This window comes from Anopheles arabiensis, chromosome 2 (assembly GCF_016920715.1).
Source record: "Anopheles arabiensis isolate DONGOLA chromosome 2, AaraD3, whole genome shotgun sequence".
NCBI classification, from domain to species: domain Eukaryota; kingdom Metazoa; phylum Arthropoda; class Insecta; order Diptera; family Culicidae; genus Anopheles; species Anopheles arabiensis.
In genome coordinates, this window is record NC_053517.1 from 52416324 (window position 1) to 52431934 (window position 15611).

The 15611-nt window shown below is 44.4% G+C and overlaps 1 protein-coding gene and 1 long non-coding RNA gene across 11 annotated transcripts in view; one reads left to right on the plus strand and one right to left on the minus strand.

Moving 5' to 3' along the window:
- Positions 1-3215: 3215 nt before the first annotated feature.
- LOC120908518 (metastasis-associated protein MTA1) overlaps positions 3216-15611 on the minus strand; it is a 32895-nt gene continuing 20499 nt past the window's right edge. For all 10 annotated transcript variants that reach the window (XM_040319589.1, XM_040319591.1, XM_040319597.1 and 7 more), the window contains 10 exons: positions 6951-7168; positions 6486-6806; positions 6208-6396; positions 5713-5985; positions 5330-5634; positions 4989-5251; positions 4278-4913; positions 4071-4198; positions 3873-3988; positions 3216-3770 (listed from right to left, as the gene is read on the minus strand). In XM_040319589.1, the coding sequence (XP_040175523.1) occupies positions 3242-3770; positions 3873-3988; positions 4071-4198; positions 4278-4913; positions 4989-5251; positions 5330-5634; positions 5713-5985; positions 6208-6396; positions 6486-6806; positions 6951-7168 (2978 nt within the window). In that variant the 3' untranslated portion in view covers positions 3216-3241. The remainder of the gene's footprint in view (positions 3771-3872; positions 3989-4070; positions 4199-4277; positions 4914-4988; positions 5252-5329; positions 5635-5712; positions 5986-6207; positions 6397-6485; positions 6807-6950; positions 7169-15611) is intronic.
- LOC120908519 lies at positions 10020-11124 on the plus strand. Its single transcript, XR_005741147.1, has 2 exons — positions 10020-10262; positions 10359-11124. It is a non-coding gene; the product is annotated as an uncharacterized LOC120908519 (long non-coding RNA).

The following is a 15611-nucleotide window of genomic DNA, read 5'->3' on the forward strand; positions in this document are numbered from 1 at the left end:
CCCTTCGCACATAGCTTTCACTGCCTTCAATGTTACAACTGCACACTTTATATCTCTCTTCCGTTTTCTTTTCTGTTCCACGGCATAGGAACAGGCAGTCATTTGCATGCCCTTCTGCCTAATGCGATACGCACTTTCTATTACTTACACTCTTTTTCTTTCTATCTGGCCACGCATTCGATCCAGCATCTTCAAATAACACAAAACAGCCTCCTCGACCTACTAGTCATCCTCTTACAAGCTGTTAGTATTTTATCATTTTTACAAGAAAAATCTATTTTAAGGATTGGTACTTTGATTTACTAAATTACTTGCTCAACGCAATAAACTTCTCTGTTATTCGGCATGTTATTTACTGCACATCACACCCTTCACTCTACACGAAACATGTGTGACCATCGCAAAAGTGTTGTGTATTATCAATTGATGTAGTAAAACAATATAAAAGTGAAAGTAGAACATATAGCCACCGCTTCGGTAAACATTTACAACGAGCATTGTCTATGTCGTATAAATTGTATAAATTGAATGAACTGTAGATGGAAAGTTTTCTTACTTGCGGGACGATATTTCGATGAACCACATGGCGAAGGAAAACAAACTAAAGAAGATAAAGGATGATACTGTTAGGTTAAATAATTCGAAACAAATTGCGAAGCATGAAAATAACGTACATAGCACATCGAAGCATATTTCATTCCATTCCTCATCTACCAGGCATACGGCAGCATCCACCTTATTATGCGCTTCCCCTACATTCTATTCTTTTATCATTTCGTTTTGCTACTCAGTCTTTATTCGGCATGGTAGTTCTAAATTCTGAAAATAAAAGGGTGAGTAGTAAAGAATGAATTATGATCTTTAATTTAACTCAACTTAATTTAAGGACTCAAATTCAACCTTAGAAAGGGAAAGAAAGAGGGAAAAAGATAAAAACAATATTGCAATGCCTCGCAAACTATGAGTTAGTTACCTGCCTTTACAATATTATATTTCTTTACTTTTTATTGTTAATTGGATGCTACCGTTGTTTCCTTATAGCTTCAATCTTTTAACTAAAAAAAAGCATCCATGTGGTTTGTTGTTTCGTGTTCTCCCATTCAGTTTCCATTCCCGAACAAACTGCTGCCTGTTTGGATTGTAGGCTATATTTTAGAAAGGTTTCAAATAAAAGCTTTGGATGTATAGTCATTTCCTTCCTTTCCTTTGCCATCATCTTATGGAATGGGAAAAGACACCCTAGCATAGAGCGTTGTTTGCCTTTCTGTACCCTTCGTACTAATTAGACAGATATGGATAATGATTCCCACACTTTTGGCCATCGCTGCAATTGTTCATTTGGTTGGTGTTTCAACACATTATACGTTAATTATAACGGAATTTTAAAATGAATGCTCTTTATACCACCCTCCTAATGCTCCTCTAATCGCTGATCGTCCATCATGCATGGCTAAAATTTGGGTTGGGTGTTTCTCCTCGGTTGGAAACTCAGAAGGAAGAAGCTCTAGCTGCATGTTTAATAACGCATGCATGTGTAGCAATCTTTGAGCGCGCTATTATCAACCGTTCGAATGGTATCATTCTACCATTTTGACAATACGCGGTGTCTCACTCACTTGTTTTTGAGTTATTCTTTCCATATACACATTCTTCCCTCCTTAACGAAGATCGGTCATATGTAGCTCAGCTCTTGACTATTTCTTTCATCATACCATACCACCGATCGGCCATAAGATAGTCTGCTACTACTGTGCAAATGTATGTAAATGTGTGTATTTCGAGACATTAACCGAACTGTTTGTTTACGTACTTTCACTTTACGGTCATATTCGTCACTAGTTGTAATATTATTTTTTTGTTTTATATTTTGTTGCAGCTTTGTCTCCGTTCCGATCATGCATTTGTGCATGAGTACGCCAGTACGCTGTTTATCTCCATCGCTTCATTGCCCTTTTCCGTGGCTCCTAGCCCTAGCCTGCATGCTACACGCATCTACTAGAAACTGTAGATGGATCAGTATGGGGGGGAGGGGAGTGGACCTGCGGACCCTTTCCCGGGTGTCCGGTGGGTGGTCCGTGTTAATTCATTCCCTCTGTCTAGTTCTTCGTAATGCTTCTATTAACTGATTTATTTACTTCTAAGTCGTCCATCTAATTTAGATCATTTCATTATCAACTAAAATTAAGAGCAACCTCCTCCTGCTGTACCATCGTCACTTAACTGCTTTCTCTCTTCCCTTCCAAAGACCCCATTATTTTCCTTTTAGCGTCATTTTTATGTGTGTGTGTGTGTGTGTTTTTTTCATTCTAACTAATTCTTACTTTTCTGCTGTGGCTTCTATTTGCTTTGCTTCCTAACGCTTACGTGTATGATCTCTTCCATTTCGTTTGTTGTGTATGTTGCTAGATGTCGCTAGTTTGTAGCTGTCAGTATCCCCTTAGTCTTTTCCGGTTTTAAAAACTAAACCTACTCAAAAGATAGATTTTACACACGAACCAATTGAAACAAAATGGTACGTCCTTCTCTGTCACCAGCGCCACACACACTAGCCAGTGAGTGTGATTAGCTTCTGTTTGTACAACACAACGATTCTTGCAAAACATGCAGAGCCATATCTGACAAAATCTGACAATCTGATCTCTTTGAAATTTTCAATCACATGCCAAGGAATTGCAAACATTCCAAAGCTGAGCTTGCTTCCCTGTTAACAGCATTCATTGCCATCGTCATATTCATTTCTGTTTTTAGCTTATTAATTGAGCAGTGCTTCCATCGTGTAAGGATGTGGCGGTTGTTGTTGAGATTGGTTCTGTTGTCGTTGTAAAAGATGACTATGTTGATGATAGTTGCTGTGGTGTGATATCGGTGGCGCCAGTTGCGAAGAATGCTGTTGATGATGCTGTTGATATTGCTGATGCTGAAGCAGCAGTTGCTGTTGCTGCTGTTGATGTAATTGATGTTGCTGTAGTTGGGAACTATTGTAGTGGCGCAAATTTGGCTCATGTAGATGCTGTTGCTGTTGCTGCTGCATTCCTTGCTGAGTGGTCTGGGGATGTGGTAGGTGAAGGTGGGAATGATACTGCTGATGCGAGTGCCGTTGTGAATTGGACTGTTGCTGACGGTGGTGCTGTTGCTGTAGTTGTGGCTGTTGTTGCTGTTGCTGTTGCTGTTGGTGATGATGCTGATGAAGATGGTGGTGATGCTGTTGCTGGGAAAAGTGCATGTTCTTCGGCGGTTCGGGTCAGTCTAAGATTACAACCTGCAGATCACTTTTATTGCTGTCGGTAGCGACCACACCACTAGCACCACTACCTCCACCTCCGCTACTGCTGCTATTACCACTATTGTTGTTACTACTGCTACTGTTCGTTAGACCAGTCGCGCCGGAAGACACTAGCGACGTTCCGGTGGATCCTCCAGACAGTGAAGGTACGCCTCCCACTGGCGATATAACAGTGCCTCCCGCTGCTCCCAGCGTTCCGCTGAGAGCGAGAGTCGAGGCCGCTGACAGTGGATGAACTCCTGCCAGGGCTGCTGCCGCTGCTAGGTTGAGATTTAGATTCGCTGAGGTGGGATGTTGCACAGCATTCGCCGCAGCTAGTTGTGCCGCGTGACCCAGCTGGGCCGTGAGCTGCGCCGGCAGACTAGGTGTCACAGACGCCACTGGCAAGAGGGCTGCCACGATCGCTGAGTACTTGGGATGCAAATTTCGCCAAGGTTTTCGTGCTGCACGACGCAACTCTACTATTGGAATTTCCCGCCGTAGTTTACTGTCGAAAATGAATTAAATATATAGTTAGTGAAACATGTCCGATCGGATTGTGCTTAGAAAGATGTAAGGGGTTTTGTTCTACGAAAAAAACAACACATACCGGCCAGCTTTGGTGGAACGGTAGAACACATCATCCGGAGCATCGTTCCAGCTGATCACCTGTTTTCGTCCCGAACCAGTTCGAGCCATTTGGGCAATTTTTGGTTTTCCATTCATCTGTAAAGGATCATGATCATAAAACCAATTTAAATGCTGTTCTCATTTCACTCTCACGAGTTTGTTTGGTTTTTCGACTTACATGATGTCGAGGAAGAGGTTGTCCAGCGGATTGAGCAGCTGCAATCATAGCCGCATATTGTTCGGGAGTGGGCCGATGTGACGGTCTGGGATCTTTATTAGGCCGCTTAGCCGGCGGTGCCACAGTAGCTGAAGTAATAGATTATTTTACGTTTTAGAGTAAGGTTAATACTTGAAAATAAAGCAACAACAAAAAACACATTCTTACCATCGATACCATTTGCATCTTCGTATGGACGTCGTTTCAATGACGTCGCCCCAGATGAACTCCCTGTTGGGGTCGGCCCGCGCGGTGGACTGCTTGTCGACATAGCGCTTGCATGTAGATTAATCGCTGGCATACCACTATTAGCGATTGTCCCGGTAGTCACGCCTGTACTACCCGTGCTTCCGCTTCCAGCCACAGCAGAGCAAGCAGTCCCAACGGAGTTGCTGTTTGTACCACTGACTACAATCGGCGTTACCGCTAGTCCCCCGGACCCGACTAACGGAGCTAATTTACTGCCCAACGCACCACCCACCGTTCCCGGAAGTGTTGCTGCGCCACCCAGAATACCCGCCGCCGGCGAGGTGACCGCATTCGGTGGTTTGCCAGCCTCTTCACCCTTATTTGGTATCCGGTCGTACAACAGTGTGCCGTCCGGAGCTTTCGGTGGTTTCGGAAAAGCTACCACATCTGGCTTGGGCATGTTTTCCTTCGGTGTCAATACCAACCATTCGTTAACACTAACGCCCGGGTTTCCAAGTCTGTTTGCAATCTGTGTCACGCTGCCGCGATCCTTCTTGCGGAACGTAAGCAACCGACGGATGTCCGATGCACTTTTCCCAGCTTCGGCGTTAGCAACTGCAAGTGTGATTTACATGTTACACAGTTACCGATGGTACCTGTTTTTTTTTCGGGATGGATTGTATTACTTACACTCTTGCTTCACGCTGGCAATGTTGATCGCATAAGACGGTTGACGGGCCGCCTTCTTCGAACGTATTATGTGACGACATAACCGCCGTGACAACCGCGTCGTTAGAGTCGTGTGCAAATAGAATGCAGTTCGAGTTTTCATTATAGGCCGAGGTGAACCAGATCGTATCTGTATGCCGTGCGCTTGTGCGTAGTGCCTAGCGAGGTGGGCCTTCAGTTTAAACTCCTTACCACAGTTCACAATCGAACATTTAAAGGAAGGGCTGAAATGATGACGAAGCACAAATGGAACGGGTTAAAATGTCGTATTTCTTCTTCTTATTCTTCTTCGGCACACATACCTGTGCGGTCGATGGTTACTTAAACCGCCCGGGGATGCTGTGGCCACGGTCGCACCTCCAAGTCCTCCAATAGGACCGGAACTAGCCACTATTGTTAGATCGTCGTCAATATCGCTCCCGGGGTTACGCTTCTTCAGCGAAACTGGTGAAGCATTGCTGCTACTGGTGTTGATCGTGGCCACCGGATCGACCTCCCCGTTGTCCGCTAGCCTAGATGCAACCTTAAGGCCTCCGTAACGCTTCCAATAGGTCCAACAGTTCTGACACAGCCGATTGTTGAGGTGCACTGGACCCCAGGAGTACCACTAGTAGGGAAACAAAATGCCGGTTAATGCAGTGGGTTACAGCACCCCGCTCATACACATTTTCCATTTAATTCGTACCTGCGGCGAAGCCATAGTAGCACAAGATTCACATGCCTTGGTACTGCTATAAATCATCATGTCCACGCTGCCCCCATTAGAATTTCCATTCAATATGCCCTTGTTGTTGTTTGTTATCAATGCCGGGCTCGGTTTGGTGTAGTTCGGAATGTAGACCTGCTTCAATTTGGATTCCGCTTCGACCGCCTTCACACGTTTCTGCTGCACGTAGCGATCCGTCGTTTTCCACATGTAGTAGTATTCCACTATGCTTTTTAACGTCTTCCACGGCAGCTGAAATAACAATCAAAGAAAAGGATCGTTACTATTTTTTCAACAATCATTTGCAGCATGCCCACACACTCGGTACACTATTCTTCAGCCAATTGTGACCATTGTCTACCAGATACTGGTCACTAGCTCGCTACATAACTCACAGATACAGAGACAGGGGGGGGGGGGGGGGGGGGGAATGATAGAAAATCCTCAAAAGGTACTTTACTGCCATTTACTCACAAAGTCGTTTCTGATATCATTGAAGTCCTTGCCGTACTTATCGAGCGCATCTTCGAACAGGTTCGCCTCAGAGGCGCTCCATTCCTCCATCTCGTCCCGGCAAAGAACAGGCCCACTCGATGGAACCAGCGAACACATTGCAGTCTCTATCGAATAGTTGTGTTTGTGGAGTGTGTCCATAGCATGAAACTGCGGATTATAAAACGTCGAATACGGTAAGCGACTAGGGTGATATTTCGCAAGCTAACACAGGAGGATGTTCATCGCTCCCCACTCACCAAGGTAATATCACGGCTTGCAGCTGCAGCGGACATATGCAGGGACGGTTGCTTGACAGAGCTGGTACAGTCGAGCGCCCTCGCAAAGGTGCCTACCGAACGCGAAACTACCAGAAACTGATCGATCTTCTTGTCGGTAAGCGAATGCTGCGGCGTCCAAACAAGCGTCTCCAATTCCTCTAGGTTGCGTTCATCCTTTTCGCCTGGTTTCAGCATTTGCTGCAGATCTGTCTGATAACGAGCACCGACACGAATTTCGCCCTTATCCGCTAGCAACGTTTTCTGAGTCGGATCGAATACGAGGCAGTAAAAAAACGTGTCCTGCAAGAGCGAGATAAAGGAAATTAAACAGTAGGTAAACCGCACTAAGTTCAGCCTAACATTGACCAACAACACGTCGGATTTGCTCGATCACCAGTTTCATAATGTCGCCGGTTTGGAAATCGATCCTTTACTACTACTCACGTCTTTGTTCAAGTAACTGAGCAATGATTCCTCTTCGTTCAGCAGCGTTACGGAACACCTTCCCCGTATCTGGGTGGCGGGAAGTGTTTCGACTTGGCGCGACAGGAACAGTTCTCGCTGCTTCATCTGATGTCGTTGTTTTGGGTTAAGATGTTCCCCCCGTTCACTGCCGCCTCCACCATTGTTGGGACTGTTGTTTCGTTCCTCCTCCAATGCGACTGTAAATGGAATGTTAAAACAAGGAACTACAGTTAAAGATTGCACATAAAAATATGAAAAATATAATTTAAGTAACATAAACACCGAGAATCATTGCATCAAATAAATGGTATCGGCAGAAACGATTAATAGCTATTCGCGTGAAACCCTCGACTCAATTACTGCCGATATTGTTAGAAAGATTAAAAAAAAGCCCTAATATTTATGTATGTGCCAGGCGAAATTCAAATTAATTAACCCTGCACATAACGTGCATTTGCCGGTTTTTAGTATAGATGCTAGGAAAGCAAGCAAGCTATCCAACTACGGACAGCGTAACGAGCTACGCACATACACAGTAAGGAGGAAAATATATCATCCTCCTTTTGCTTCCTTCCCCAATGTATTCCAAACCCGCGTCGCCACGGAGAAATCGTCGCTTGACTCTTTCGCTGCTTGCCATCATCAGCAGCATCGTGCGAAACAACAACCGGAAGGCGACCGTATTAATTAAGCATGCATGCAATCAATTTCATGCATGTTCGCGTCATCGTCGTTTTAGCGTTTGGTCAGTATGGGCAGCATCATCGTATACGCATTTGATGCACCGCACCATGCTAAGCCCGTTGCATTGCCACCTACACATGCAATCATGAATCCGGAGCCTAAGCATCTATGTGCTTTTAGAGTTAGCGAAAACGTAAAATTTTCTCTCTGATATCACAAATTAAGCAAGCAATATGTAAGTTAAGAGCGAGGTAAAAGTGAACTGATTTAGAGTCACTTTGTGTGTGTTTTTCTTTGTTTTACCGAGGCTTTGAGCTTAAAGAGCGAACAATCGGGTTTATATAATGACAATCAAGGAATCAATTACAAACTATCTTCTTTTAATTAAAATTGGAAAATTGTAGTATTTTTGTGACAGTTTTTTTTTGTTGTTGTTTCCGTTCAAACCCTACAAGCGTATTTTTCGTCCACATTTGCCTTAAAATCTCTCAAATGTCTGCTGCTCCGTTGCACTACGTGATATCGCGGCCATTGCTTGCGACCGAAACGTGCGCTGGTCGAATTTGCAACGCCGCATTGTGAAGGATTTTCTATCAAATACACGTCCAACCACCATCCCCACCCACCGTCCATATCCGCACAAACATTCGAACGATTTCGATTTTCCCACAGCATTCTATATAAAGCATCACGAGCTGCAGGGTGTTATGGTAAGGACCACACTGCCGCCTTCACTCAACAACCCAGCCCCCCTCTCCTTCGCCACCACTCACCCATTCCTTCCATTTCACTCCCTCATCACGCACATAATGACGCTGTATTTGCGCTTTGTTTACGCACACCATTACGCATGCAAGTCCGTTTGCTGCTGTTTGCCTGATTTCGGATTCCAGCACAACACACAAATCAATGGTGTCCTTTTCTGTTCTTCCGACCTGATCCCCGCCGCCGCCGCCGCCACCGCCGACACCACCAGCTGCCATTTCCGTCCCGTACCGACGATGCTTTGGGTTCCGATATCCCTTCTTGCTTGGGTGGAAACTGGTTGGCTTTTCCCTTCTATTTTGCGAGTGCAATTTAAACGCAACCCGGGCGCAATGTGTACGCAAGCAAATAGGCCTCACACTCACGAACACATACAAATACATAAGCAGCCAGGGCACACCGACCGGTGCGGTGTGTGAGCGTGGAAAACCTTTGCCGCAGTTTCTACAAAGCTCGCGCGCCTTGTCTGCTCGGGTTAGAAGAGTGAGCCAAAAAACGGTAGGGAAAGGGTGTAGTGCTTCGCAGGTCCACTGCCTGTCTCAGTGTAAAGGACTTTGAAGCAGAAATTTAATATACGCGGGTATATTCGTATTCTAGCGCGTCCGTACGTGTATCTGGGTTTCGGTTTTAGTTTATTTTCTTCTTTTTTTACGTAAGGGAAAGGTTGTTAGCTTGAGAGGTGGACCGGACCAGGGCGGTTCGAGGTGGTGGTTGAGGTTAGAATTGATGAGGCTTTTTTTTAGCATGCATCCCATTGCGCCAGTCACACCGAGCAGAATGAGAAGGTGATGGTGCTGGTGGAGTGGTTGAGTGTGAGTGCCCACTTCAGTTTTTGGCGAAATTCGATTTTCGGTTCACCGTCGCACCTCTCCCTCCTTACATCAATTACCTTCCAGCTCCCCGGGGGCCGACCGAGCGCTTCATCCTGTCCCATATTGCGGGAAAGCTGCCGAAACGTGGAAAAGTTTGACAGACTTCCATGGCAACATGACGACCAGTATTAGTTATTGGGCTTAGGCCTGCAATGGGGTTGTGCGTTAATCGACCACGATCACTATGGAACCAATTCTGGCTGACTTTCTCATCTTTCACGAATATTACACATAATGTGGAAGTTGATGATGTATTTGAATATCCATAGTACATACTTTGTTTTTCTTTTTTCAACGTTATCTGAATGTTGGTACTTAATATGAGCTATTTATATTATTCTAAATAATCCATTAAAATGTAGTTAAACTAAAACGTAGGACACCAAACGTTAAATAACCTTTTTTTCTTTTTCTGTCTTTCGTTGAACATATACATTTGACACACAAGTGCAGGATTTCTTTAGTATATTCAAAATTAAGTAAATTAAGAATCAACTAAAACAAGCAAGTTCAACACAAATATATAATTGCCACCCCCGATGGTAACAACAGGGTTGCTAAGGATACCGCACAACCGCACGTCAGTGCCTATGGTAAAAAAAAACATAGAACATGGAACATGGAAGCACTTTCATCTTTCATTTCGGGGCGAAAAGTGTCGCTGCTATCGCATATCGACGGCAGAAAACCACCTTTTTCATCCGCCCCTGGAGACGACTTTTTTTATCCAAGTAAACGGAGCGTAACTGACGCGGGAAGGATAATGCAGGCCCCGCGCATGGTGAGATATATTTTCCACAGTTGCGTTTGCGTTTTGCAAGTACCCAAAACTCGATGACGGCGGCATTGACGTTGGCGATAGGTATTGCCGAATAAAAGGCAGAAACGGCAAGGGACAGGGTGCCAAATTTAGGAGTTTGGATGGCACGGCGGGGAGATTGAACCAAAGTTTCACCAATGAAGGAGAAAGGTGCGTGGAGCGGTGCGAGAGTGTATGAGAGAAAGAGCGAATGAAACTGAGTGCTCAATATTTAATGAAATTTCTCCCACTTTTCTAATTGCGCAGGAGAACAAACCATCTACCCCGATGACGGACTCTTCTGCTATTACCCGATCCAATATAGACGCTGGGCCCCGGGAAAACCACGCTACATCGCAACCTTCCACTAGATGGAAGCGTTTCCAGGGCGGAAAATGAAAGCAGCAACGTGTACGAGGAGCGCACCGTGACGGTTTTTGTGTATCGAAAATTTTCGTATAATCTTCTCCCTTCTGCATTTCCACCCTTGTGGTGGTGCCCTTTCTTCACAGAAAAAACGGCATCAAAAACACAACCGATTCCGGCATGCCGGGCACTAGTGTAGTGTTTGGGCAGAGGAAATGTGTGGCTGGAAAAAAGGGGAATGTGGTGACGGGAAACCCATTTTCGCGAATGGAGATGAAAAAAGGATCTGAGCCCGGCGCTGCTGCTCTGCAATGTTTGCGGCGGTATCCGGTCGCTCTTTTGGTTAGAGGATTTACATATCAGTTACGCACACACATACACACAAATATCGTGTACGCAGCAGTACATCCCACACACATGCATAACGAGCGAAATGACTTGTGGTGAGGTATCCATCCAAGTAAACGGAGCATAAACGGCACACGCACCCGATCAAGCGTACATCCAACACGGAAACAGTGCCACCAACTGGCTACAGATGGCGCTGTATAATCCCACGAGAGCAGTGTCGAAGTGTTTTGAGAAATGCTACGAATTTTCACCTTTAAACGGGAAAAGGATTGAAATAGAATATAAGATAATTTATTTCTTTGTGCAGAGCTTTTAACGAAGTCTACCAATCTTTCGAATTTGATATGTCACTAAAGTCCTTTAAAGACCGCATATGCGCCAGAACATAGTCGACAAGTTAGGTTAAGTAACCTAAGTTACACCGTTTTCCAGCCCAATTAAACAATGGTAAGCTGTTTTTGAACATTGTTCAACTATAAGTAATCATTTGTCGGTCAACTGAAATGCTGATGCTTTTCCGAACTTCGTTCAATCGTAAGGAAACCGCGTTAGCGATGGGTAGACGCGAACAAGCCGACACGAAACAAACTGTATCGATTTAGGCCAGAAACTCCTGCCAGTGCTTTACGCGAATACGGGAAATATGTTGGCGTTTTTACTAAATTTGACCATTTCAGGAATGACGTAAACGCGAAACTGCACTGATCGCACTGTGAAACGTAAAAAAAGTTTTATGAAAAAAAATCAGAACCACGGAAAAAAACAAATTATCCCTTCTTATCTGGTGGTACAATCGTCAACTCGAACGACTTAACAACATGCCCGTCATGGCTTCAAGTCCCGAATGGACCGTGCCGCCATACGTAGAACTGACCCCATATGCTATGGGGGGAATCAATAAAGTCACTGAAAGCCAAGCCCACAAGTACATGCGTTCCCCGAGTTACGACCCCCTCGAGTTACGACGATTCGCAGATACGACGATTTTGATTTTGACAGTGAAAAGTTGTCAGTGACAAGAAATTGTTTTATTTTTTGAATTTCTGTGCTGATAACCGTTACACACACATTTTCAAAGATTCTATAACTACCCGATCTTCAATATTTGCGTTGTGCAAACGACTTTTGCTGTAAAATTAATACATTATCAAACATTGGTGCAAATAAAAATCACAATAGCATAGATTTCGTCTTTTCAACTTCGGTTATAAACTTAACATTGACAGATATTCGACATACGACTTTTTCGACTTACGCCTTGCTTTGGGACATTTTTTTCGGTCCCAAATACAGTCGTATCTCGGGGGACACCTGTATAAAAAAATCTTTGTTTTGACTCAAAAGTCACGGAAGCAAATAAAACCCCAATTAACCTGTTACGTTTAATGCGACAAAGTTTCGGCTGTAAAACAAATTAAACATCAAACAGTGTAAGTTGGAGAAATTCGCAGCTGTATATGATTTAATTGCATTGAAACATAAAATTAACCAATGCATTTCTACGTTATACTTAAATAACTCAGCCATTTAACCCCCTCCTTCGAAACATTGTCCCTTCTCGATGGTATTTTGTAACATTTTAAAGTACCATTTAAATCCGATAAAGTGCAAAATCAATAATCAAACTCATTTGCACCTGCCCACCGGACCCCGATGTGCGACAGACAGTGGAACAACAGTTGTTCCCGGGAAAAAAGCTGACCGCTCTCAGCGGTCAACCACAAAACCACAATTACCAGTCGCGTGCGTTTCTCGATGGCGCCAGTTCAACAAGTGATGATAAAAGCGATTTTAAAAAGATGAAATAAAAATACCATGCCCGCGTTGCACCGCAGCACACCAAAACATAATTATTATGCTCCAGTTCCATATCCACACAATTCCGGCCACTGTCGCTCCGGGACCTTCTCTGCCTAGTTAGCGTGATTTATTCATCACGAGGCGCGCTCTTGTTTTTCAATTGAATCATTTCATTCGCTTTCAGTGCAACATTGAAATGTGAATTGATACGTGGGGCAGAATTTTATCGTAAAAATGGAGCATCTGATTTCCGACACTGGCGACATGGCGGCCGCATATGCAAGCGCATAACTCCCGCCCCACACGCACCTCATATTATTTATTATATCCCAACTTACCTTTCAGCAATATTCACAGTGAACTTTCAACAATCGATAAAATGGCCAAGGGCATAATGCAAAGGCTATCTCGGAAAATTGAAAAACATGTCAATTATTGGTTCCTCTTTAAATATGTTTAACAGCAAGGGTTTGACTGTGGTAATTGAAGAAGGTTGAGGTATTCAATTCAGAATATATGGCCAACAGCAAATTAATTCACATACAAAATTTCTGTGATGGATAGTCACTATGACTAGAAATAAAACAAAAATACTTTGCAATCGTTAGAGAAATTATTACTATCGGAAGAATGGCGATAAACGGCCAATCAGAAACGATTGTAAAAGATTTCTTACCAAAGGAGGAGGCTCCTAATAAGGCTAGTGAGTAAGTAAGTGCAACGTTCCGTTTAACGGTAAACGCGCCACCTTCCATAAGGGAGGTTATATTCCACACAAGGTTCCACGCAGATCCCAAATGCGTGTGTGTGTCCTATAATTACGTGATACAAATTTAAATAGATACCCTGTTTCTGCAAAAGGGACCTGCCTGTAACTATACGCGAACAAATCTCAACAATATATACTAAAGCAATAACGATGCCTCAAGCTAGAGTACAAAGTTTTTCAAGCTTCTGCTAGTCGAACATTTTCCAACAAATGGTCTCTCTAAAACATTTCACTCGGTTTATTTCATTGCGAATCAACGATTCATATTCCCTTTTTCATAAAAAAAATGACTGATGATGTATACATTATATACTACGCGTTGATGATTTTATAAACCACGATAATCTGCTGGAATTTAATTTGAGGAATTAACCTGTCTTACAAATGTGTCCAAATACGATAAGTAATGCTGCTAACACAAACTCATAACTTTAACAATTTCTAGATATCAGGAATAGTGTTTTTCAACCACAAAAGAAAAATCTGCACAGTAAGAGTGAAGACGAGTAACAATGTGAGCGCGTAAATTCATTTTACTTTCCTCTTTACCAACGGTGTATTTTTTTTTCTCTCTGATTTATATGTGTCTGTGTGTGTGTGAGCATTTTCATTTTTGTTGCTTTTCCTTCGGAGCTGTTTTTCATTTTGAGTACATAGCGCTCCAACAAAACACACACACGCGTCCAAACTTTGTTCACCCAACCAACCAACGGAGGACAACGGAGGGCGCACCGAAAAAAAACGCGCGATACGGAAGCATTTCCACCACCGAAAGCCACCGAGAGCATCAGCATTCGAGAGAAAGCGCTTTTAGCTTCTGGAAAGGTCCTCGAGCAGGGGCAGGGGCAGGGAAGGGAAGAACGAAAGAATTATTGGGTGTACACTGGTGTAGGGGGTAACCAGTAAGCAGTAACGGACGCGTTGGTTACACGATGGGAGTAAGAGAGTGCCCCACTGATGCCACCCTTCGACACCGTGTACACGACGACGACGACCACCGACCAAACCTCCCCCCCCCCTGCTGCTCTCCAGATTCACCTCGAATGTATAGAACCAAGTTTTGGAGTCGACCGGGGAGAAGTGCAGAATAAAGTTTGCTGATGGAGTTTCGGTCGGTGGATGCGATGGATCAACGAGGGGTGACTACGGGGTCGGAAAATTCATTGCCGTTGCTCTTGCGTTCTTTCGCGGAGTGGGAGCGAAGCTGGGGCCAAAAGCGGAGGGAGGGGGGGGGCGAAAAAAGGGATCAAGAATGGAGGCTGCGAGACCGAATCAAAATGGAATGAAAGTACGCAGTGGTGATGGAGGTGGGTGTTGCTGGCACAAAAGTGAGATTGTTAAAGCCGAACTTCTCCAATGAGCCCACCAAGTGCGAGTGGACGATGGGTTTGGAACGAGTTTAAATGGGAGACTGGGAGAGACAGCACGACTACTATACCCGACTACTACCACTACTACTACTACACAGCAAGGCATGGGCAAGGGAATGGGAAAATTGAACAAGATAGAAAGAACGACAAAACGAGAGAAAAGAACGCGGGTTTACATTATTTTCCGCATACATCGAACACAAACCCCGAAATCCAACGCTGAAAGAACGCCCAACTCCCCTTGTCGTACGCTCAAAAGAAGTGGGAAATGTGCGAGCGGTCTTGAAAAAACGGAACTGCACCCCCAACTAACCCATACACTTTTACACGGTGGTCACACACCGGGTCATGGACAGGGAAATTGGTAAAATTTGTATTCGATGCTACACCGACAGGACGAGGAGAAAGAAATTTGACCCATAAGAAAACACTAGCTGATGATGATGATGATGATGATGTGGTTGGCGGGTGGTTGGTTGATAGGAAAATATCCCCCCCCCACCCTCGCCCTCGGAAGATGCAAAATAAGAACCGACGTAGTCGGCTGAGCAAATCCGACACAACACACAACATGGCAACGACACGAATACCCCGAAATGTTGTTGCAACCGTACCGGTTTGCTGTATTGCACTTTACTTGTACTTGTATGTGTGAATCTGCGTGCGTGTGCTTGTGAGCTGTATGTGAGCTGCGAGAGGACACAATCGCCGTCCCCGGTGAGGAAACGCAAACCATCATATGATGGCGTCGAGTCGATCGCGCCAAAGAAGGAAGCCACACAGCGTGCAAAAGAGAAGGGCACACCGAAAGATCCACCTAAAACAGACCATAGGTCCTGGGGACCTAAACCTGCAACAGGAAGA